This window comes from Balaenoptera acutorostrata, chromosome 7, assembly GCF_949987535.1.
Source record: "Balaenoptera acutorostrata chromosome 7, mBalAcu1.1, whole genome shotgun sequence".
NCBI lineage: Eukaryota > Metazoa > Chordata > Mammalia > Artiodactyla > Balaenopteridae > Balaenoptera > Balaenoptera acutorostrata.
In genome coordinates, this window is record NC_080070.1 from 116,155,522 (window position 1) to 116,179,540 (window position 24,019).

Genomic DNA, 24,019 nt, shown 5'->3' on the forward strand with positions numbered 1-24,019 from the left:
CTCAAAAAGAGAGAAACTGCTTTGCAAGAACAAACAAAGTTAAATTAAAATAAGCGACTCTCTTCAAGAGTGGAAATTGAATTTTCCCCCAAAGAACTAAACGTGTGTAAAACACTGTGCTGACACCGATAAGAGAGAGCAGGGCTTCCTGGAGCCCAGCTCCCGCGGGTCCCCGGGGCCCAGAGGGCAGGAACCCGAGTGCAAGGGCGTGAATGCAAATACTGAAACTCACATGCATCCTGCAGTGCATCTCGCACTGCATCCCGTGCTTCATCGGCGGGAAGCACGCAGGGACCCCTGCGTGATCGCGGGCCGGACGCGCGTCCACCTACCGTTTTTGCAGATTGGGCAGCACTGGTCGGGCTCGTACACGGGGTCCACGCACTCGGTCTGTGGACACGCGGACACCGCGCACAGCACTTCCCCGCTGGCCTCGCAGCGGCACCGCTCGCACGGCGACACCTGCAACACAGGCCGCGGTCAGGGCGGTGTCTCCATCCTCGGCCCTGAAAGTCACACACTCACCAGCCCCGGGGTCCCAGAGTGTGAGGACAGGGCTGGGGAAGAGCAGGCTCCCCCAGGGGAAAGGGGAGCACACCGATGGGGCCTGGGACGCTCACTCCCTCCCAGCTCCACACCTGAGCCTCTGTATTTTTATCAACCCACAGAGTGAGCTTCTTTATAAGCTTTCTGTTGAAGAAAGGGTTTTGTTTCTTAAAAAATTAAATAACACGTCATACTGAATTCTTGCCCACCCAGGCATCCTGCAGGTGAACCCCTTTCCCACAGCTCTGCCCAGGGCCACCCACCCAGCCAGCCCGGCCCACGCCCAGCATCTCTGCTGTGAGAAGACAGCAGAACAGGGCAGGAAGGGCGGGGTAAGGGAAGGAGAAACGGGGGGCTTCTCAGGGCCGGGGACCCGGCCGGGAGCCCTCCCAACGTGATCTCATGTCAGTCTCATGGCAATACTAAACACCCCTACTAACATGATCGCCCTAGTTTCTGGTGAGGAAACTGAGACCCAGAGGCATCAGGCCACAGGCTGTGGGCAGACCTTTCATCAGAGGCAGGGCTCCAGCTCGAGTCCAAGGCCTCTCAGGGGTCATCACCCAGTGTCACCATGGCCTTCATCTCCAGGCTCCAACTGGCCTCGCTGCACTTTCCAGCCACTGGCCCCAATTCTACCTTTCTGGATGGCTCCAATCAAGCATAATGGCCATTCCTGGCAATGCTAGACACTGCCAACAAATCCTCCTGTAGTAACTCAGGCAGTTCGTGATGGCGATGATTTCTTTTTTCCTGGAAACCACCCACAGAGTGGTTTTTCATCTGGGTTGACCCATGACAAAGCAGAAGCAGCACATGTGGACCCAGCAATCAGAAGCTGTGATGTGGAAATACGTGCTTTAAAGGACAGTGCGGGTGGGATGGGGGGTGCCAAACAGTTTTCTGGGCAGGGAGGCCCCACTCGACTTTTGCGTACAACACGAGTGGCATGACCAGCACTACACAAACAGCACTCTCGATGCTCCCTTGGTCTATACCGTGCAAAAACCCCAACTGCAATCTCCACCAAGCGGCCTGGTTACTGCATGAAGCAAAAGCTCAATTTGTATTTAAAGGCACTAGACCACTGTCTGGCTGGGAGTCATGACTTAGGGTGTGTGTGTGTGTGTGTGTGTGTGTGTGTGTGTGTGTGTGTGTTGACGCTTAGAAAGTAACAAAAGAAAGAAAACACTGAAAAAAAAAACTTTAGAGTGGCCCGGGACAAAATCTTGATCTGGTCTGCACTGTAGCCTTAGAAGTTAAAATCAATCTTACAACAATGTAAAGGCAGGTTTTTGAGAAGCAGTGCTGGCACGAGAAGGTTCTCTCGCTACCATAACAAGCACCTCTCTGCCCCCGCTCTCCTCCTTTCCTTGTCTCCTACCAGTTCTCTTTTCAGCCTGTAGCATCCTTGTGTCCAGGGTGGGTTTACTCAGCAAGCAGGGTAAGAAAAGTTTTCCGAATTTTAAAAGCAGAGACCCTGAGTTGCACAGGATGTAACCGAGCAGGACCCTATGGGTCCTTCCCAGAATAGACCCTCACCCATGTCCTCAGCCTGTCTTTTGTCTGTAGAAAAACTTTAGCCAAAGAGTAAATTTAATCAGAGAAGTGAGAAAATGCAGCAAGAAAGGAAAACAGTCAAGCAAGACAAAATAATACTTTAGCCGTTAAACAAAGTCAAGGACCTTTATTTCAGTTCCTCCTCAAGGCTTATAGACAATATTCTGAGCCGTGTCCTTTGAGCTGTTTTGCAGATACTGACATCCCCACCGGGTGGGAGAAGTTAGCTGCAAGCTGCCCACTAGCACGGAGACCCCAGACCAGCTGGAACCAGGAGGTTGATGACACCGACTCCCGATGACCTCACCAGCAGCCAATCAGAAGAATGTCCACGAGCTGACCACGCCCTGTTTCTGGAACACTGTAAGACTCCTCACTACCCCCTCCAGGGCGGGACACACAGTCTGGAGGGCACTCGCCCGCTGGGTCAGACGGTGGGGAGGCAGCCCCTGCCCCGGGTGAGGTGAGGACAGTCGCATCTGGAGGGCTGGATAGTCAGGAAGGAGCAAGAGGGCCGGGGATGACTGAGGTCTGTCCTCAAGAAAGGGGCACGGCCCTTCCTGTTCTGGAAGGCTGTGGGCAGACCTTTCATCAGAGACAGGGCTCCGGCTCGAGTCCAAGGCCCTTCCCACCCCCTTCCTGTTCTGCAGGAAGCAGGAAAAAGCCCCATTTCGGTTTGGAATTTGAAAGGCGAGAAGGGCCCTTCTGTCCTGTCCCCAGGACAGGGCTTCAGGAGAACAACAAAGGTGCAACTTCAAATCAGAAAGGCATCATCACAGGCCCCGAGGAGCCCCTCCTGGCCGCTTCCTGGGCAGGCCTGTCAACTAAACGCTCCTTCCTGCTCTGGGCCTGAAACATCGTCCTCTCCCACCACAGAGCCATGCTCAAACCACACACGCAGCCGGGACTGCTAATTCCTGAAAGGTCTGCAACGTGATCAAAAATTGAACTGTGGGTTTTACTATCACTACACATTGGGAAATCCTGCTTCAACTATGTGGGGATTTGTTTACTTCTCAAAAATCAGAGCTGAGGCTAAGAGTCGGGGTCACGAGTGTGTGTGTGCCCCTCCCCGGCCTCAGCTCCCGGCCCTGCTCTGCCTGCCCCAGCCCACTCGTGTGGCTGGGATCCACCCCACACCCCATGGTAGCAGATGGGGCAGCCGGCTCCGGCGTCTGGGGCCCTGGTGGGAGGTCGGCCTGCCCAGGCCCTGATTGGATTCCACATGCTGCTCTGATTCCAGGCACCAGGTCGGAGCACCACCCAAGCCGAACAGCCCTCAGATACCAGCTCAAGCACCAGAAGGCCTCCTGTCAACCCATGTTCTTTGTCCTTCTGTGCAAACCGAAGGTAAGAATGCCCAGTGCATTGCTGGATCTGCGAGCAGGAACATGAGCTTCTAAGGTGTGTTTCTGCAATCCCGCCTGCTAGCAATAGCCACCTACACCTTGTATAACACGCTTAATGACAGAAATGCCGTCCTCTGCAATCTTCCAGTTACAAATCAAGTTTTGTACAGAACTTAGATGAAGCACCTAGAGGAATACCCGGGCATCTGAGGAAGAGGAGCCATTCTCAAGGTACCCACTATGGGCTGGAGTAGTCAACCGTTGTGCTGGAGAAAAAGAGCACAGTCTTGCAGAATTGGGAGTGAGAGTAAAGAGGAGCTCTGTGCTATTCATTCATTCATCCCAGTCCTGAGTCCAGACTGATGAGACCCACTTGTGCTAGTTCCAGGAAGGTGGGAACATGGGTGATGGCTGGGGGGCAGAGGGGGAGGCGTTAGGAATCCTGGGGAAGGGCCAGCGCCTGGACCAGCCTTGGATCCAGGTACCGATGCTGAGGGCTGCTGCTGAGGGCTCTCACTGGCCCCCTCTTCTTTCAGTCACCCCAGCGACTGTGCCTTATGAACGACAGTGCTGCAAAGTGGATCTAACCTGAAGCAAAACCATGAAGAACAGACACGTCTGAGCATGTTTTCCACGAAGCAGCCGTGAATACAAAGTGCACAGCAGAGGAGACAGAAAGATCTTAACTTGATGGTAGTTAAAGTATTTGCATAACTAGTTAGACCCTTAGAATGCTCAGTAATGATATACATGTCTGTATCACATGTACATGGGCAGTAAGGACTGTAAAACACATACTGAGCCTGTTTCTAAACAACTAAGTAGGAACAAGCAATATAATTTACATGGGAAACAATTCTCAGATGTAGAATGAGGCCTTCCTAATGGATACTGCTTACATTCAGGGCCTCATACATAAAGGATCTACATGAAGTAAGTGGTGGTTTGGGAGGAGCTTCTACACGAGTTGTTTGTTAACAGTTGTATTTTATCTCATATATTTCACATTTATGGACTCAGGTGCAGTTAGATATCTATCTATAAGGAGTGTTGCCTTGTGTCATTTCATAACCCTGAGAAGGATCAGGCTCTGAAATACACCAGAACGCAGGCTGAATTTGAATCCCACTCTTGTCTGTGTCCCAAATGTCTTTCCACTCTGGAAGGCAGAAACTTATTTCATACATGTACTCTTTCTTGTCTGATTTCTTTCACTCAGCATAGTTATTTTGAGTTGTGTCTGTGCTGTATCCTATCATTCCTTTTTGACAATATTCCACTGTATAGACACGCTACAGTTTGTTTATCCATTTACTTGTTTATGGACATTTGGGTTGTTTCTAGTTTGGGGCTGTTACCCATAAAGCTGCTATGAAAATTCATGCACAAAAAAAAGAAACTAATTTCCAGACACTTCCTCCTGCTCTATCCTGCCTACACAGCTGCAGCTTCCGCCACCCAGCAGAATGCCCACCTACTTGGGAAGGCCAACATACTTTTCTTAAATCCAGCTTCAACACATCTTTCTGTCCTGTGCTGCCAGAAAAGGCCAGTGGCCTGGGTGAGAACTCAAAGATGCCTCGTGTCAGCTCAATCCTGCTCTCTGACGAGCAACCACCGTTATATTTCCAATCTGGAACTTCGTCCTGTGGCTGCTGGCGTGGGTGCTATGAAACCCCACTAATTCCAGGCTGAATGCAGATGCCTCCTCAGGAACAGACAAAGGAGAGGCATGAAAATCCCAGCACAGCTTCCCAAGGAATTGTAATGTTTTCATAGATGCCATTAATTTGTGAGCTAAGAGGTGTCAGCCCAGACCTTTCCCAGTTAAAACCATTCCACCTAAAATGAAGTCTTCTCTCCATTTCTCTATTTTGTCCATCACCAGAGAGGTTCCATTTATGTTTCTAACCCCCATAATGTTGGATTCTACAAGGACACAAACTAAGATTAACATGAAAACAAAGAGAAACCCTGAAATCCGGGCTTCCCTCTCCCTTCCTCTTTCCCAGTTCCTAGATCCTCCCCCCTTCCTTCGAATCTCCATAAGCCCTGGACCCCTTGAATTCCTCCGGGCGTGTTGGCCAAGAGCACTGTGTCCTGTCGCTGAGAGCCCGACTCCCAGCCTGCAGTCAGCTGCCAACTAGATTCAGTGCAACTCAAGGGCCAGGGCGTGTCATGTCTCTGTCACGTTCAGGATGATTATAGCAACTGAGCTGGTGCAAAACGCTGCACAGGCTCAATAAATATTGACTGAGTCAAGGAAGAAACCACTGAAAGACACAAGAGCTGAAATTAACTTGCACAGCACATGAGGAGAAACATAAAAAATGAAATCTACAGCTTTGCTTCAGGAAGGGCTGCTCACCACCGGTAAGGAGCTGCTGGAGGATTAAATACCCACACACAAGGCAAAGGAAGAAAGAGAAATCTTTCCATTATGAGGGATCAGGATGTGGATTACACATTTAATCCACAAATGGAAGAGAAGACACAGATGCTAGGATGATATAAACACGAAAGCAGAGGCTTTACAGAAGGGATCCGACAAGTGCATAAAGGGCATGGCTAGAAACAGGGTCCCTAAGGGCACAGCCTGAGATCAGGAAGCAAAACCTCGAGATTCTGGAGCAATCCAGTCCTGCACGTGGGGAGCAGGTGTCACACCACCCTCTGCCTATTACATCTTTCCTAACTATTCTGCTCTGTGTGTCAGTGTTTCCTATATATCGCTAACATTTATAAGGAGTAGCTGAGGACTCATATTCTCTTACTTACCCAGTGGACAAACTTCAAATCCAAAAGTGGAAGATATACGATGTGGACACACCCACCCTGCAGGCTGGGGATTATGCACACGTGGTTCCAGGGCAGCGATAGAAGGGCAGGCTTCTCAGCCCCACCACCAAGCCCTCCACCCTCCACTGACCAATCCCATAGGCTCACAACTGAACAGAATCCTGTATTCTCGCAGAGAGATACAAAGACACACCCAAGTCGCTCACCTCTGTGCCCAGCCTGGCTGGGGAGCTGACACATAAAAAGAGAAACTAACAGAAAAGCAGGCAATGGCAGATGGCAGCTGAGCTGTGTGCATATTACGGCTTTGAAAGGCAAAGCTGTCTCTTTGAGTGGGAGGGAAAGGAAAGGGATCAGACTGAATGTGGATAAGTCAGCTGGGGAGGATAGAGCAGGTGGAGAGGGGCACCACTGAGACAAGGAGGGGCCTCGCCAGCTCCACGGTTCCCTCCTGGGGCTGAGAACCTACCCCAAAGAGGCTTAGAAATCTAAACTGGAAAGCATAACGTTTCCCACCATCAGCAGAACTAAAAGAATTGTTCTAAAACTAAAGAACAAGATCTCAGTGTTTGTGCATTTGAGTTTTTTTTACACATTATGACCCTCTTGTATAATTATTCTGAAAATTTCCAATTAAGAAACAAGTTGCCGTGTACAGAGATAAATACAAATTTTAACCTTTTTTATCCAGGAGTAATTTTTCAATAGTTCTCAAAATAAAAATCTAAGGTAAGTGTTTTAGAGTTTGGATACTATATCGTTTTATCATTTCATTTTTTCTTTACCTCCAAAACAACAATCTAAGTTAAAGTTTTGCAATCAGATAATCTTAAAAAAAAAAAAGAGAATTCCTCTGTTCAAGCATATCTTCTCTCCCCAAAAAGGATGGTAACTTCTTTAATAACCTCTCTTTATTTTTCTGACATTACATTTTAACAGGATAATGTTCATTTTATTTTAACAAAAATTTAATGTGATGAAATCAAATGATATCTGAAACTAATAAAAACAAAGAAAGAAAAAAAAAAAAAGAAAAAGAAGAAACAAGAGGCAGGAGCTAAAATCGCCCTTCGCTGAAAGCAGCCCTTGGCTCGGCCCTGGATGACAAGCATCCTCCCAAAGCCACTGTCACACTTTTGTCACCAGATGGCGAAAGTGTCCTTCCAGCTGCTTAGTGTCTTCCCAAAAGTGCCCAGAGTCACACTCGTGCGTGCGTTGCACTTAAGGGGAATCCCCTTCTACTTAGACCACAGGTCTCATTAGCTTCTGATAACCCGGAGCTGTGATATTTTGGAGCTGGAAGAAAACGCAGGAGCAATGCTTTTCAACTCTGCTTTTTTATGGGGTGCACACACACCCAGGGGCCGGGTGAGTTGTCAAGAAACCCACACAGCAAGGCAAGGCAGCGGCCGGAACGCAGGGTCTGGTCAGGCCACTGGGCTCTGCTCACGTACCATCTTCATGAGTATGTCCTGGGCCACCCTGCCTGCTCTGACCACCTTCCTCTGACTTCCGGCAAGAAGCCTGGCAGATGCTACGCAGGTCCCAGCTTTCTTTTCAACAGTCACCTCAGACTAAATCCTTTCCCAACCCTACTCAAGTCTCCTCAACCTGAAATATCTTAAACTAGAGCAAGGCTCTGTCTCCACCCTGGGAAGCAGCAGGGTCCTGCCCAGACACAGAGGCGCCCACCCAGCAGCCCATTCTCCCAGGCTCCGCCCGCTGTCTGAGCTCCCCTTGTCCATCAGGGCCGGCAGGGAGGGCTCCAGCCCCTCCGTCCCCACCCCCCATCTTCCCTCCCATGGGAATAGCAGCCCCGAAGTGACATGAACCCGACCCACGGCCACCTTCCAGCCTCCAGCACAAGCCAATGGCCACGGACCTACAGCAAGCTGCTGCTTCCTGCGCCTTCAGAGAAGATTCTGGTTTTGTTTTGTTCTTTCTGTCTTTCCACTGGCTGTCAGAGAACGGATTTGCACACAAAGGGACTTAATTAAGAACTGTCCCCAGGAGCTGTCAGCTTCCAGTCTCAGGAAGAACACGACTCTACCACACACACACACACACACACACACACACACACACACAGAGAGCAGATGAACAGAACAACAGTCTGACAACCTGACAAGGCACTGCTTTCTTCTCAGACACCAAAGACTGACTTTTATAGTTTAGCTTGAGGCAGGACCCCTTAATGTCTTTCAAATCCTCTTGTGAATAAAATTCCCTCAGAAAAATATGGATCATGCAGGAACTCACTTATGAGGGGAAAGATGCAGGCAGTGTTTACATGGTGTATTTCACTTGGTGGCAAACAGATGAAAATGAAGAAGGGTGCTTCTTCTGGGCTGAAGACCTGGGGAATGTCCTGGAAGGGTGCTGACCTAACAGATCACACAGTCCGATCACATGCAGCAAAAACCTGCTGGCCTCCTGTTACAAACTGAATGCCCCCCCTAAATTCATATGGTGAAAAGCCCTCACCCCCAATACAATGGTCTCTGGAGGTGGAGCCTTTGGGAGGTCATAAGGGTTAGATGAGGCCAAGGTCATGAGGGTGAGGCCTTTGGTGGGTGGGATTAGTGTCCTTGTAAGGAGAGGAGGAGGGCCCTCTCCCCACCAAGTGAGGACATGGTGAGAAGGCGGCCGTGTACAAGCCAGGAGGCGGGTCCTCAGCAGAACCAGACCCTGCAGACACCTTGATCTTGGACTTCAAGCCTCCAGAACGAGAAGTAAATTTCTGTTGTTTCAGGCACTCAGTCTCGTGCATTTTGCTCTGGCAGCCTGAGCTAAGACAGCACCTGCACCCCCATTTCTGTGGTGGAGGCAAGTGTGTGCCCATGGTGGATCCGTCCCTGGCGCCCAGCCCTGGCCTGCTGCAAACAGAGCCATGCAGAGAGGAGGAGGAGGGGCCAGCAAGGCTCGGAGTAACCCCAGGGCCACAGGCAGATAGGCTTGGAGTGCTACCCTGGACCCTGGGCCCAGTCTCTCCTCCCACTTGGGAGTATGGGTGATGGTGAGATTTTTTTTTTAATTAATTAATTTATTGATTGATTTTTGGCTGTGTTGGGTCTTCGTTGCTGTGCATGGGCTTTCTCTAGTTGCGGCGAGCGGGGACCGCTCTTCGTTGCGGTGCGCAGGCTTCTCATTGTGGTGGCTTCTCCCGTTGCAGAGCATGGGCTCCAGGCGGGTGGTCTTCAGTAGCTGAGGCACGAGGGCACAGTAGTTGTGGCTTGCGGGCTCTAGAGTGCAGGCTCAGCACTTGTGGCCCTCGGGCTCAGTTGCTCTGTGGCATGTGGAATCTTCCCGGACCAGGGCTCGAACCCACGTCCCCTGCATTGGCAGGCGGACTCTCAACCACTGAGCCACCAGGGAAGTCCAATGGTGAGATTTTGATGGAGTAGCTCTAATAGATACTTTGCCTATTCACAGATTTCTAAATTAAGACCTTAACAGAATGGATGTGATGCCAACTGGGCGTGACCACCTACACACTGGGGCTGAAGGGGGGGTGGGGGGAGGCCCTGGGGGCAGTTTTGTTAAAGCCAAACTCCTCTTAAAACATGGGAAGCTCTAAACCCTTTGTTTTAGAATCAGTATAAAAGATTAAGGATAAATCATCCTTAGCAGAAAGAAGCAATGAAAAGGAAATGGTTTTCCTTTAACATATAAATGACTAAAAGTAACTGTCTTCCAAGAGTAGGCTTTTAAAAGATGGGTGTGAGGTGAGACATGGGGATTGGTTCTCTCAGGGATCACAGATTCAGATTCTTTCAGGGATTCGTCATGTAAGAACACGAGGCAGCGAACTAGGTGCATAATAGGGAGTGGTGGGGACTGCAGCAAACGGGGAAAACACTTAATGCATTGAAACCCATGTGCATATCTCTTCCTAATATAGACACACACACACATTCACACACACACACACACACACACACACACGCACACGAAGAAAACAAAACCATGCTGCTCCCTTTCGTCATTCTTCATTTGAGATGGCAGTAATAACGTTTAAACGCTAAGCAGGGAGCAGTGAAGGTGACCAGAGTGTATCTGAGCAGGACCCAGTGGGGACTCCCCAGGACAGACCCCTCCCCATGTCCTCTGCCTCTGGCGCCTCTCTGAAGTACCCAGATAACAGTATCTGATGCACATTTCCTGAGTTGTTTTGCAGATGCTAAAACCCTCACCAAATGGAAGATGTTAACTGCTTGATGACCATGAGCACGTAGCCCCAGGGCCTCCTGGAGCCTAAGGACTGATCATGTGAACCCCTGTGACCCTGCCCTGTTCCCTCACCATCAGCCAATCAGAGAACTGTGCACGAGCTGATCACATACCCTAAGACCCGCCCCACTCCCTCACCCGGCTTTTAAAAATGTTTGCTGAAACCCTTCGGGGAGCTCGGGGCTTTTTACAGCATGAGCCACCAGTCTCCTTGCTCGGCCCTGCAGTAAACCTTTCTCTGCTCCAAACTCCGACGTTTCAGTTTGTTTGGCCTCACTGTGCGTCGGGCACACAAAATTGTGCTAACGAGAGGAGAGCTGACCCAGCTCCGGGAACAAGGCTCACCATCGCCAACTAGGACGTGGCCACCTGGACACATCTGAGGTCGGAGCCTGGCTCCCATCAGCCTGCCTCAGCTGCCAATCACCCAGCAAGTGCTGGACCAGGGCGGGAGACCGGGGCACAAGCATCCTCGGCTCACACCTTTGGCCCCTGCACTTCCCCTTGAAGCTGAGCCTCTTCCAAAGCATCCTGACATTACAACAGGCCAGCCCAGCGGTTTCTCCAGTTAATGAGGTCCCTTTCCACAGTTAATGGGGTTTAAGAGACTGCGGGGCTCACTCACAAGAAAGGGATCCATCTCTGAGCTCAGATGCACCCCTGAGAGCTGACCACTCAATTGTGTCGGCCGCTGCGTACTGTCACCCTGGAGCAAGATGAGCTTATCTCTTTGACTCCCTGGAGGGCACAGGAGGCCACAGGGGACTCTGCTGCAGGAGGTGACCTGAGCTGAGGGGTTGACATCACAGCACGGTTTATCCCTCAGGCCACCCGCGTCCCCTGTTCCTCACAGGCCCAGGGAAAGGCAGCAGCCTCGTCAGAATTCTTTCTTTTCCTACCCCACACTCCCTGACATTTCTGCCAAGTGTGACATGGCTGAACTACCAGCCTATTGAGGCGAAGGTGCTCAAGGGGGCCCTGCTCCACGTGGGAAGGGACTGCCAGCATCCTGGCCAGCTGGGGACTCCCTGCACTGCGGCCCCAGGGGAGAAAGCTGCCACGGTGACAGCCGTCCACTGGCCAAGGGCCCTGTGTCCCCAGAACATAACTGTCAACAATGAGAGAGCATGACCAGGGGCAGAGCTACGGCTCCTGACACCTTAACAGGAATGAATAAATACGAGTCCTGGCTTGCTTGAAACTAATTTCGTATTTTGTTTCAAGCCTCCTGAAACAAAAATATTGAGATACTTTTTCAAAAAATGTATGAAATTTAAAAGTAAAATGTAAGTAAGAAATTGTTTGTAAAGTTGGACCAGGGAGATAGATATAAATGAGTGTAGCATGTCAACCTTTGACAAAAGCAAAGACATGATACAGAAGGGCCAACCTGTCTGGTACGGTGTATGTTAGTATTTATTTCTGAGCTGCTTCAGGAGCAGGGGGCATATCACTTAGAAGTGGTCTGAATTTTCTTCCAGGAAGGGCAGAACAGTTGGCCATGGCCTACTGGAGCTTGGTGCCACCTGTGACCTGTAGCCCTGGACGACAGAAGGAGCCTTTGAAAATGTTCACCTATTTCAGAATTTGGCCTAAAGCTGCACCAGCCCCCCAGCGATCATTTTTTTCCAAGAACATTTAAAAGTTGTATTTAATGGCATCTCCTGTTTAAGGATAAATTTCACAGCTCAAAATTCAGCGCAGGACACACCAACCCCTGCAAGGCACGGGAACATGAGCTCCACCACCAGCTCGGCTGTCATCACCCTGGAGACGCCCACTTTTGTAATCGGCAGTCGGGGTTCTCAGCCCCAGCACCCTTGATATTGCTTGTTGGGCTGTTCTGTACCCTGTAGGATTCCAGCAGCCTGTCTGGCCTCCGCCCACCAGATGTCGGTAACATCTGCCCACCCCAGTTATGACAACCACAAACGCCTCCACATGTGGCCAAAGCTCCCCCGTAGGGACAATGTGGACCCCAGTTGAGAACTACTGATCTGCAATTTAGTGAAGGATGGGTTTTGATCCCTTCTTTCTTAACTCTGTGCCTCTGCTTCTGGGATCCTGTTTTGCTTCCTGGATTTCAACCTTTAGATTGCATCTGGAACTTCTTTTAGTAAAGGTTTTTTGGTAGTATGCACTCTATTTTTGTTGAAAAATATTTTTGTTCAGGCTCATTCCTGAAAGATAGTTTTGCCAGGTACATAAATTGAATTAATGCTTATTTTCTCTTTGTTCTTTAAAGATGTTCTTCTACAGCTTTGGGTTTTTTATTCCTTTTTTCTTGGCCACGCCATGTGGTTTGCAGAATCTTAATTCCCTGACCAGGGATTGAACCCATGGCCCCTGCAGTGGGAGCACAGACTCCTAACCACTGGACCGCCAGGAAAATCCTGGCGGAAATTTTCTATTCTTGACGAGATGTCATGGGTCAGCCTAGTTACCGTTATTTTGCAGGTAAAGTCTTTGTTCTGTGTTCCCTCTTAAAATGTTTCCTTTCTCTCTGGTGTTCTGCAGTCTCACTAGGTGTGGTTTTATACATATACATACATATATATATATACACATATATGTGTATATATACATAAATATTTGATATATACTTAATATATGTGTGTGTGTGATATATATACACACACACATACATATATCTTTCTTTAGATTCACTGGGATTCCTGAATCAGGAAATAGGGGTCTTTCAACTAGAAAGTCTCCGGCACTATCTCTTCATCTTCTCCACATTCTCTGCTACTTCTTTCAAAATTCTAATTGGATGTATGTTAGACCTTCTTTCTCTATCCTCCATGTACCAAAACATTTCCTTCCTATGTTCCATCCGTGCACCTGTGTTTCATTCTGGGCAACTTCTTCAAATCTACCCCCAGATTCACGAAATTATCTCACAACCTGCACCTATCATCCTGTCAAATCCTCCCCTTGAAGATTCTATGTGATTCCTTTCCAAAGCTGGCAAGTACTTGGTATATACTAATGTGGTTTACCCATCCACTTGATTCCCACATTTATTTCTCTGTGCATAAAAAAAATATTCTCGTTTGTATCCCAACATCTGGGTCTGATCTGACTGCGTTTGTCTCGGCTGACTCTTGTTTCTGATGCTCTTTCTTCTTGTGTGTAATTGTTATTTTGACATCACATTCCTTGGAACCTTATTTGTGGGGATTCTCTGTGGCTGGAGAGTGTTTGCCTTTGTCAGATACCTGTGGGCCCTGCCAGCCTGGGACCACTTTAAATAAAAATATTCCACATGGATTATCCAGAGCACTCAGGGAAGCATGACTAGGGGCTCCACATCCACAGCAGGGCATGCGCAACTGCTGAGAGGGAAGCCTCCAGCTCCGCCCAGTGCTGCGGCCGTCCAGGGGGTGTGTCTACACTGCCCTCTTGCAGGACAGGCTCTTCAGGGGAGTCTGCTTTTATGAGAGGTACCCTGGTCTGACTCTCCCTACCTGGGGCCCTGGACTTGTGACGTGGCCCAGCCTGGCCTCGAGTACCAAGGGCATCCAGGCCCCGGGCATCAGTGGACATCCTAAGACAGCCTCCCCTGAAAGACTGACTTTCCTCTCTGGTTTCATACATCTACCTCTACGGACTAATTTCTCTTATTTTTTTGCCATTCCTGCTGTGCTTTTGAGAAGATGTGTTTTATTGGATGCGATCCAGGATTTCATGAGTTTTCTAAACAGTGGGTTTTCAGCCTATGAGTCTTCCATATTCCCAGGTAAAATCATTTCTGCCATGAGGGGAAATGCACAGAGCCACACGGCATCTTAATTTTCCATTGCTATGCATTTCCACTGGCCTAGGGCTTCCCAGAGAGCTCACAGGGCCACGGGCAGATGTCTGACATCATCCTTTTCTGCATCCATTCGAAAGGCACCCTCTGTCCTGGACGCACCCCAGTGCCCGACAGAAATAGAAGGAGAAGTGAGATCCAGCTGGCAGGATCTCAGCCTTGGAACAGATAAGCAGCAAGAAGGATTTCCGGCTACATAATCAGAACCGTGCCTTGAAGGATGGCTACAGGGGATGCAGACTTGAGCGGAAAACCGTATCCTTTACTCAATCTCACAACTGCGCTATCTGAAACAGGCTCTGGTCTTTTCCCTAGAAAGCTGCCCCAGGATTCTTCTTCCTCTGCCATTTAAACACAAAGCATTAGCAGCACTGGGATCTAGGTGAGGGGCCTCCACCTGCCTACCCTGCAGACCACGACCCCACCTGACCAACCCCTGGGCACATCACTCTCTATAGGGTCACTGCCCCTTGATTGGAGGGACCTGATGGTTTGTCACTGTATATCCAGGATGTAGCCCAATGCCTGCAAATATTTATTCAGAAAAGTATTTTTGAATAATTAAATGCAAGCATGAGCTTTCTGTTGGGACTTATCAGATCTGAGAAGGAAATACTTCGGGGAACACACAGCCCCCTAGAGTCACTCTCTAACGGTGAGGAAATTCACAGGCCATCTTGCTGGAGACCAAGCGCCGTGCTGGGGCAGGCCTGCCGCTGAGATGCACAACTCCCCAGGCCACAAGAGCAGCAGGCTTTTGTTCTGCTGTTTGTGCGGAGCTCTGCAGGTTCCCATCTCTCTCATTTCCTTCTCATTACGAGAGAGACAGCAGCACCCTCTCCACGTTTTCCCGCCCGCTAATAAGAAGGCTCGGAGTATTGCCCACGGGCACAGGGATGAACCAGAACACAAGCTCACATCTTCAGAAGGTAAGGACTCTGTGCTCAAAGTTCTAGAAACTGACTGTCCACCCCAACTGAAGGACAGGACTGGAGAGCATGGCCAGGGTCCCTCCCTCCTCTGATGCCGCCAGCTTGTCTGATCTTGAAGAAGGTAGCCATTTTCTAGGGTGAAATTTCTCCACTTGTGAACAGAGAGCATGACAAAGCCACATGGCTGCAGGACCCCGGGTAAGTCACGCCAAGGGAGGAGGTGGTCAGCTGGGGAGCCAGTGCCCTTCTCAAGGAGCAGCTTGGCCCTGGCAGACGGCTGCCGCCTGGGGCTCACCCCGTTCTCACAACAAACCAGCAATTGGAGTATTTGTAAGAACCTCTCACTTGTTAAATGTCTGCTCTATCACACAAACATCTGATGTACCTTGAGCCAAGCAGAGCACCTTCCTGGGCCGGAGCTGGCTGTTGGGCCATCAGTCTGCCCCCGCGTGGGCCTGATGACCTCTGAGGTCCTACCCACGGTCGAGATCTGGTACCCGGTCCACTGCGTGCTGGAACCTCCCTCCTTGCCCTCAGGGAGCTCCTGGGATCAGTGCTCTTCTTCTCCTTACAACTCAAGATTTTATACTTTGAAGGCCACAGATACTCATTTTGTCCTCAATGGCTTGAGCAAAACACAACATAAGTCCACATAAACAAACACTTACCCAAATTGATTCAGCGTTTACCGGACACAAAGTGGGCCAGGCACTCCAGGCCTGTATAAGCCTTCCCTTTCCAATTACCAGAAATTCTCCCAGCCACACACAAAATGCCCCTCCATCCCCATGGGATCAGGAAGGTAAAGAGGCAGAGTTGGAAGGAAGTGTCCAACAGACCAGGACTCAAATCCTGGCTTCCCCATCACTAGCTTGATGACTTTAGTCAAGTTACTTAACTGCTTCGAACCTTAGTTTTCTCTCCTTTAAAAAAAAAAAAAATACCACCAGCTCATCAGTCTATTGTGTAAACCCTGCCCCCACCAAGATATAAAATGTATAAGCAATGGATGAATGTTGGTTTCCTTCTTCCCAACATAAAAGACTAAACGTTTAGGTTAGCAGATATTGGTCTTGTCTAAAACTTCCATAAGACATTTGGTCCACACCCAGAGGTCCTTGAAATTCGGTCCTATCCAAAGAGTCCATGCCAAATGGCTTTGGACAAGACCAAATATCAAGGACCTTTCTTCTTTTTTTATTACGTACAGTTGACTTACAATGCTGTGCTAGTTTCTGGTGTACAGCAAAGTGATTCAGTATTATATTATATTAGTATATATACTTTTTCAGATTCTTTTCCATTGCAGGTTTTTACAAGATACTGAATACAGTTCCCTGTGCTATACGGTAGGTCGTTGTTGATTATCTATTTTATATATAGTGGTGTGTATGTGTTAATCCCAAACTCTTAATTTATCTCTCCCCCTGCTTTCCCTTTTGGTAAGCATGAATTTGTTTTCTATGTCTGTGAGTCTATTTCTCTTTTGTAAAAAGTTCATTTGTATCTTTTTCTTGGATTCCACACATAAGCAATATAATATGATATTTGTCTCTCTCTGCCTGGCTTACCTCACTTAGTATGATCATCTCTAGATCCATGCATGTTGCTACAAAGACCTTCTGCTATGGACCAAATATCTTATGTAAGTTTTGAACCGGACAAAATGGTCTTGCAAATATCAAGGACCTTTTGGCAGAGATGGAATATCTTATGGACCAGAGGTTTTATGGAAGTTTTGGATAGGACCAAATGTCCTGTGGGAACTTTTATAGCATTTGTCTCATACATGCAAATAAAGTACTACATGGAACATGTAAAACAGCAGTCATTCACGTTAGGTTTCCCCTACCTGAAAGGTCTAGGGAAACCATATGTACTCTCCTTTCTTTAAAAAAAAAAAGTTAACATTTAAATGGCATTAAACAGAAAGGCAGAAACAAAGAAGTCCAGAATTTGCCAAATCTTCCTAGAAGCCAAAACAAACTCAGTCATAGCAATAGCACACACGTGAAACTGACTTACAGGAAAGAACATCGACTTTACACAACTTAGTTCATTTTCCTCGGCAAAGGAAAATAATAATGGTATTGTTTTGGTTTAAGTAACATCAGCTAAAAGAATATAAATACTATTAGACTGAAAAATATGGAGAATTGTGTCTTTCTCTTTATTGGCACTTGCTTATAATTGCAGTAGAGATCTATTGAGATGGGGCTTTTGATTCCAAATTTCACGTAAGTTGTTTTTCATTAATAAACTCCGAGAAAGGAGATTTTGCAACAAGTCGGTTGCTGAGGCCCCAGGAGAGGCTTGTGACTCAGTGGTCCCGGGTCATCTCACCTGTGACTACCTCGTTCACTAATCTTCTGTCCAACAGTCCCCATGCTTTGCAAGACAGCCCAGCAAGCAGCACGTATCAATAATTCATTTTCTCTTTTTCTTCTAAGACTTAATACAATTGCCAATCAGACCTCCTCATCGGCTACGGTAACCAGCGTGGACACACAAAACTGATATCATCCCAACCGAAAGCAAAGTGAAATTTCAGTTCTGTTGTATCTCAGGGAGTGGCATGCATTCTGTTAGGTTCTACAAAACACGGAAACAAGCTTGCAGACCCTGTTTCTGTTTTCACAGTTCCCCAGAAATCAGGATTCCCAGGAGGGGAACAAGTTCTTTTGTTGCTCAAAATGGAATTGTGTTTTAATTAATGAATTTCAAATTTGACTTGCTGCTGGCCTGTATGGTAGCTCTCAGGGGCAAATTTAAAAGTGAGGCCCTCATATGTATGACACAAGGACCCACTGACATAAGTAAGCAGCACAGTAATTCCTGAAGTGGAGCTCAGAATGGAATAGACACTAAATCACCATGATCTGGGTGGGCGGCTTAATTATGTTTATCAGGCATTCCGTGTATCACCCATCACTCTGTGCCTTCTCTACAAATTCTTTCTTCCAGTCATACTTGCTGATGCTTCCTTGCCCCACTGCATTCCCTACACCTCCTTGGACCCAGGCCTACGAGGTCAACTCTGGTCACTGACCCTATGTTACACGCTGCATTGTGTCCCCTCTCAAACTCAGCTGTTGCAGTCCTAAACCCAATACCTCAGAACGTGACTGTATTTAGAGACAAGGTCTTTACAGAGGTAATTAAGGTAAAATAAGGTCATATGAGTTGGCCCTAATCCAATATGAGTGGTGTCCTTATAGGAAGAGGAGATCAGGACACAGACATGCACAGAGGGACGACCATGTGAGGACACAGGGAGAAGGCGGTCCTCTACACGCCAAGGAGAGAGGCCTCAGGAGGAACCAGCCCTGCCCACACCTTGATCTCAGACTTCCAGCCTCCAGGGCTGTGAAGCTATAAATTTCTATTGTTTAAGCCACCGGGTCTGTGGTACTTTGTTATACAAATGGCATGCCCCAGGAAGCAAGAGAGCACATGAAATAGCATTCATGTATAAAAAATATAAACGAATAGACCAGCTTCCTTACTCAAAGTTGGAGGCCTGCTGGTGTAAGAACAGGACACTTGGTATAATTTCAGAGGCAGTGGAGGACATTCTACTAGAAACTATGTTTTTATTTGAATATACAAATTAAACTGCAAACATCCCTGGAGGGAGGAGGGTATTACTCTAATTGTTATTAGCAGCTTAATGGTATTTCACTGAAGGTCTTCTGCTGACATCCGCCTGAGATCAACCAGGCTGTAAGGAATGGGAGTTTGAATGGGGTAAAGAGCCTTGGTGAGAAGGGGAAAGACAGGACTGAAGCACAGAGAGAACTGGGCAGAGAGTGAAACCCAGCAGGACCTTGTGGGGCCCTCCCAAGTACACAAGTCTTTCTGTGCTTTCTATTTCTTGTTTGTAGGAAAAAGGTTTCTGCCTCCAAGACCTTCCCCGAGTTCCAAAGGGCAGATTCAAACAGTCACTAATTAGGGGAGTGAGGAAATGCAGAAAGAAACAGTAGGGCAGGATGTGGGAGGGTCCCAGTTCCTCCTGAGGGATGGGCACAGATATCTGATACATATCCCTGAGCTCTTCTGCGGGAACTAAGGCCCCCATCCCGGTGGAGGATGGTGACTTCAGGCTGAGCACAGATCCCTGGAGCCCCGCCCTGTGACCTCACCACCAACCAATCAGAGGAGGGTTACACATCCTGAATCCCGCCCCCCAGGTTTTGCCTATAAAACCTTCTTCCCTGAAACCCACGGGGTCTTCGGAGCATGAGCCAGCCATACTCCTGACACGGCTCTGTGATAAATAAACCTTTCTCGGCTCCGAACTCTGACGTTTCGGTTTGTTTGGCCTCACCGTGCACCGGGCACAGGGACTGCAGACACATACCCAGGACAGAGAAGCACGAGAGGGCAGGGAAGAGACACGCTCTGTCCAGAACACGTGCGCAATGGCATCACAGGCACAAGGATCCGGGGTTCCACCTTCTCAGGCACCCACCACGAGCTCCCAGCCTCCCTCAGTAGCCTACTCTCTCTCGGAAAGCAGAGAATAGAAAGCGCCTGCGTGCCTCCCAAGGAAGGAGGACCAGAACCGGCCTGCCCTTCACCTCCCCTGACCTGGCCGTGATCAGGAGCGTTCCAGACATGACCCTATGGTACCACAACCCCCACTGAATTACATTTTTTTCAGAGAAGCACAAAGCGCTTCAGATGTAAAATGCTTTCCTTTCCTGTCTTCCAGGTACTGTGTGCTGTGCAAACTGCAGGCCTTGATGGGTCTCCTGGAAGCCTGGAGGACCCAGAGCAGCTACAGGTGCAGTTGTGCCCCACAAACCCCTGGACTCACAGCTGACCTTATACCCCTCTATGCTTATCCTCCCAACACTCCCAGAAAGCACCGCACCCGCTTTTGTTCATGGAATGAAACTTGCACAAAGCCACCCTAAGTTAGGGAAATGCCTACGAGTGTTCCTGATACTAACAGAATGAACAAGCGTGATATATACAGCGCAATCGTTATGCAGTTGTACCTATCATAGGAGCAGGAATATAATGAAAATTTTATAGCAGCTGGGCACAGTGTCATCCTAGCAGCTGGTAATGACTGGATGAAAGTTAAGAACAAAGGATCACTTGAAGATGAAAGATGCGCTTAATACTCTAAAAATAGCTTTATTGGTATTTTAATTCTTCCTGAGATTATAATCTTTCCAATCTCCCTTTAGTTGCTATCATCTCCCATCTCAGAGTGGGAAACACATTCTACTTATGCACCAATTTTTGAAAACAGGAATCCAATACAAGGCATGTACGTATATACACTACCAAATGTAAAACCGATAGCTAGTGGGAAGCAGCCGCATAGCACAGGGAGATCAGCTCTGTGCTTTGTGACCCCCTAGAGAGGTGGGATAGGGAGGGTGGGAGGGAAGGAGACACAAGAGGGAAGAGACATAAGGATATATGTATATGTATAGCTGATTCACTTTGTTATAAAGCAGAAACTAACACACCATTGTAAAGCAATTATACTCCAATAAAGATGTTAAAAAATAAAAAAAATTTAAAAAAACGATCCCCCACCCCCATACACACAGGCAGCTTCATGGCATCCAGCACTTAGCAATGAATAACCAGAACAGAAGTTTGAATTCTTCCTTCTACCTGTGATGGCTGCTCTGGGATGCGTTTGGGCTTTTGAGATCAAAATGCTAGTAATTCCTCAGCCTACCTCATGGGACACTTATAAGAAATGACTATGGAACTACACACAGTGCAAACAATAAATAGTATTAATTAAAAACTAATTCCTTGTCTTTGATCTTGTAACACTTAGATTTTCCTATGAATCTAAAACTCCAGAGAATCGTTTGGCTACAGCCCCGTCCCAGGCCAACATGGAAGGCCCCTCCTCTGGGCTCCACCACCTCCCATGGCCAGCTTTACTTATGCACTTCCAGGCTGCACCCCAGAACATCTGGGGAGGCATCTGCCCAGCTCCCCAGTCCTCCAGGAGCATTTTGAGGGCAGGGTTCCAGACTTACTTCTGTAGTATGGCCAGGGCCTGGTTCCTAGTAGGTTCTCATCAAAGCTGTCTGTCTCTCCAAAGGGCTGAAGCCAAGAACTGTCTTAAACAGGTTTGCCTGGAGATAAACCCTGGGTGTCAGGTTGTTAGAACTCCAAGGACCCTCAAGGAATGTAGGGCCCTTACCTTACAGATGAGGAAAAAGAAAGCCAGAGGGGAGATGTGCTTTGTTCCCATCATGCAGCCGATTAGTGGCAAAACCAGAATGGAAACTCATCTTTTCTGACCAAATCCCAGCATCTCCACACTTTCTACATTACCTATAGATCCGTCCTTCTCGGCTTTTATATTAATATTTCTACAACACTCAGGAATTCATTCCTAAAACTCACTACACGCTGTCACATCCTGGGCACATTCTCAACTTGCAGATCTCAGAGGCTATGGTCTGGGCACCCTGAAGGATTCCTTTGCACCTGCCTCCTTGTTCAGCTTTGGGGGCTGGAGGTGCCAGGATGCCCTCTGCTGCCCGGGAAACCTCTGGCATGCCAAGTCAACTGGCCAAGTCCAGTTGGACTGAGCCGACCATGGGGGACTGGAATGACTGAGCAGCTGTGCAGTTGTCTCCCAGGCTCGGTAGTGAAGAAGCAGGGCTTTCGGGCGGAGTTCAACCCCGGCCAGCACAAGCGCTGGATGGCATCTCCATCCACGCCAGTGCCCCTGTGGGGCTGGGCTTTTGGTTCAAATAAGAGTGTAGGGGGTAAAAGCATGCTTGACACATGAATCTGCTTCTTAACAGCTGTGTTGCCTTCGACACCTTTTAAAAATATTCTGTGTCTCAGTTTCCTCTTCTTTATCATCTGGAGATAGTAGATAATAATCTACTTTACTGCGTGGTTTGAGGTTTAGCTAAGTTAATACAGGTGAAAAATGCAGCCTAGAGCCTAACATACAGTAGGCATTCAGGAAATAGCGCTACTAATATTACTACCAGTACTCACCTAAAATAAAACCATTTTTAACCATAACCTGGACTCCTGGTTTTTGCTGTGGACTATGTTTTGGCATCCATTGAGCAAGCATTTTTTTCTTTTAATTTCTAGAACATCTGCCTGATACCCAGCACATAATCTAGGGAAACGGCTTATTTATGTGAATAGTCTCCCTTAATGAGCTATTAGCTCAAGAACACATCCCAAACAGCAGGGTAAATTACCCTGTGTTTGAAAACAGGGCGAGCATTTCGGCAGCAACACTTTTAACTCAGGAGCAGCCAATTAAGGTTAAAAGTACAGCCAGTGATTTTGCTCGGGCTGTTCGCCTTGGGGCCATGGGCTTCACTCTAAGGAAACCCTTTTATCGTGAAGACCGAGCGAATGCACGGGGACTGAGCACACGGCTTGCAAAAATTACCTCTGCCCTGAAAAAGAGGGGTCTTGCTGAGGGGACGCGGCCACAGCGCCGCCCCCCTCTGAGAACCACAGAGCGCCTCTTCTCCAAAGTGGGGACTCAGAGCCGGATCACCCTCTCCTGGGACGGGCAAAGTCGCCCGGGCGCTCGCCTCTTACCACGAACTCCTCCAGGGTCTGGTAGGTCTTGCCCCGGAACTCGCAGTAGTTCTTCCTCTCCTTGCACTGCGGGCAGCACTGGCTCGTGTCGACGTGGATGCAGCGTGGGTGCAGCCGCGGGCACTCGGGCTGCGCGCACAGCGGCCCCTCCTCGGTGCACAGGCATGGGCAGGCCGAGGGGCCCGGCGCGAACTTCTCCCCGATCGCGTACACGAAGCCGCTCTCGTCCACGCAGCCCTTCCCCCGGTAGTCCGGGTACGCGTACTCCTCCGGCAGCTCCGGCGTGGGCTCTGGGCCCGGGTCCGCCGCGTCCTGGGCGGCGGCGGCGGCGGCCGGGGGCTCTTCGTGCGGGGTGTCCCCGCGGGGCCGCCCCTGCAGGTCCCCGGCCCCGGCGCCCCCGCCCTGGGCGGCCCAGGCCTGTTTCTGCCTGCTCCACGCCTCCCGGCCGGCCGGCCCGCGGCCGCCCTTGCCCTTCCAGTCCCGGCCGCCGCCGCCCTCGTCCCTCGCCGGGCGCCCGAGCTCGCTCACCCGGCCCGGGCCGTCCCGAGACGCGTGCTCGCGCTTCTCCTGGCCCGGCCGCTCGGGCGCCCGGGCCAGCTTCTCCAGCGGGATGCTCGGGCTGCACAGAGCCACCATCAGGCAGCAGGTGAGCAGGAGGGAACCGGACAGCGCGCCAACTGCCATCGCAGTGGAGCTCGGCAACCCCTACCGCGTCCCGGCGGCCGGGCGGGCGGGGAGCGAGGTCGAGGGGCGAGTCGCATTCACAGCCCGGGGGCGCGCCGCCGCCAGTCTGGAGCCGCCGTCCCTGCGGAGAGAAAGCAGCACAGCTGAGCCCCGAGGCCCGCGCGCGCCCGGCCCGGCGGCTCCCGAAATGGACGCGCCGGACCCCGAGGGCAGGGGCGGCATGCCCGGCGCCGGGGCGCGGCCCGGGGTCCTACACATCCCAGACTGTGGACACGGCCACGGAAGCGGGTCCCAGAAAAGCACCGGCCCGCAGTGTTCCCCGTGCCTTCGTGATTAGCGGGTGGCGGAGCAGCGGCGATGCGGCTAGCAGGGCCCGCGCCCCCTGCAAGGCTCGGATCGAGCCACAGAACTCCGGAGCCCGGCGCGCTCTCCGGTCCCGGCCACACTTCCCTAAAGGCTACTCAGTGGAGAATTCCGCAGTGGAGCGGTCGCTGACGGCCGTGCAGGAAAATAAGGGGGTAACCCTTCCTCGCTTG

General features: G+C 49.7%; 1 protein-coding gene across 1 annotated transcript in view; it reads right to left on the minus strand.

Moving 5' to 3' along the window:
• Nucleotides 1-23,578, minus strand: part of VWC2 (von Willebrand factor C domain containing 2) — a 112,911-nt gene extending 89,333 nt beyond the window's left edge. The window contains exons 1-2 of the mRNA XM_007178360.2: nt 22,800-23,578; nt 333-462 (exon numbers count right to left, since the gene is read on the minus strand). Of these exons, the coding sequence (XP_007178422.2) occupies nt 333-462; nt 22,800-23,483 (814 nt within the window). The 5' untranslated portion in view covers nt 23,484-23,578. The remainder of the gene's footprint in view (nt 1-332; nt 463-22,799) is intronic.
• Between the last annotated feature and the right edge of the window lie 441 nt (nt 23,579-24,019).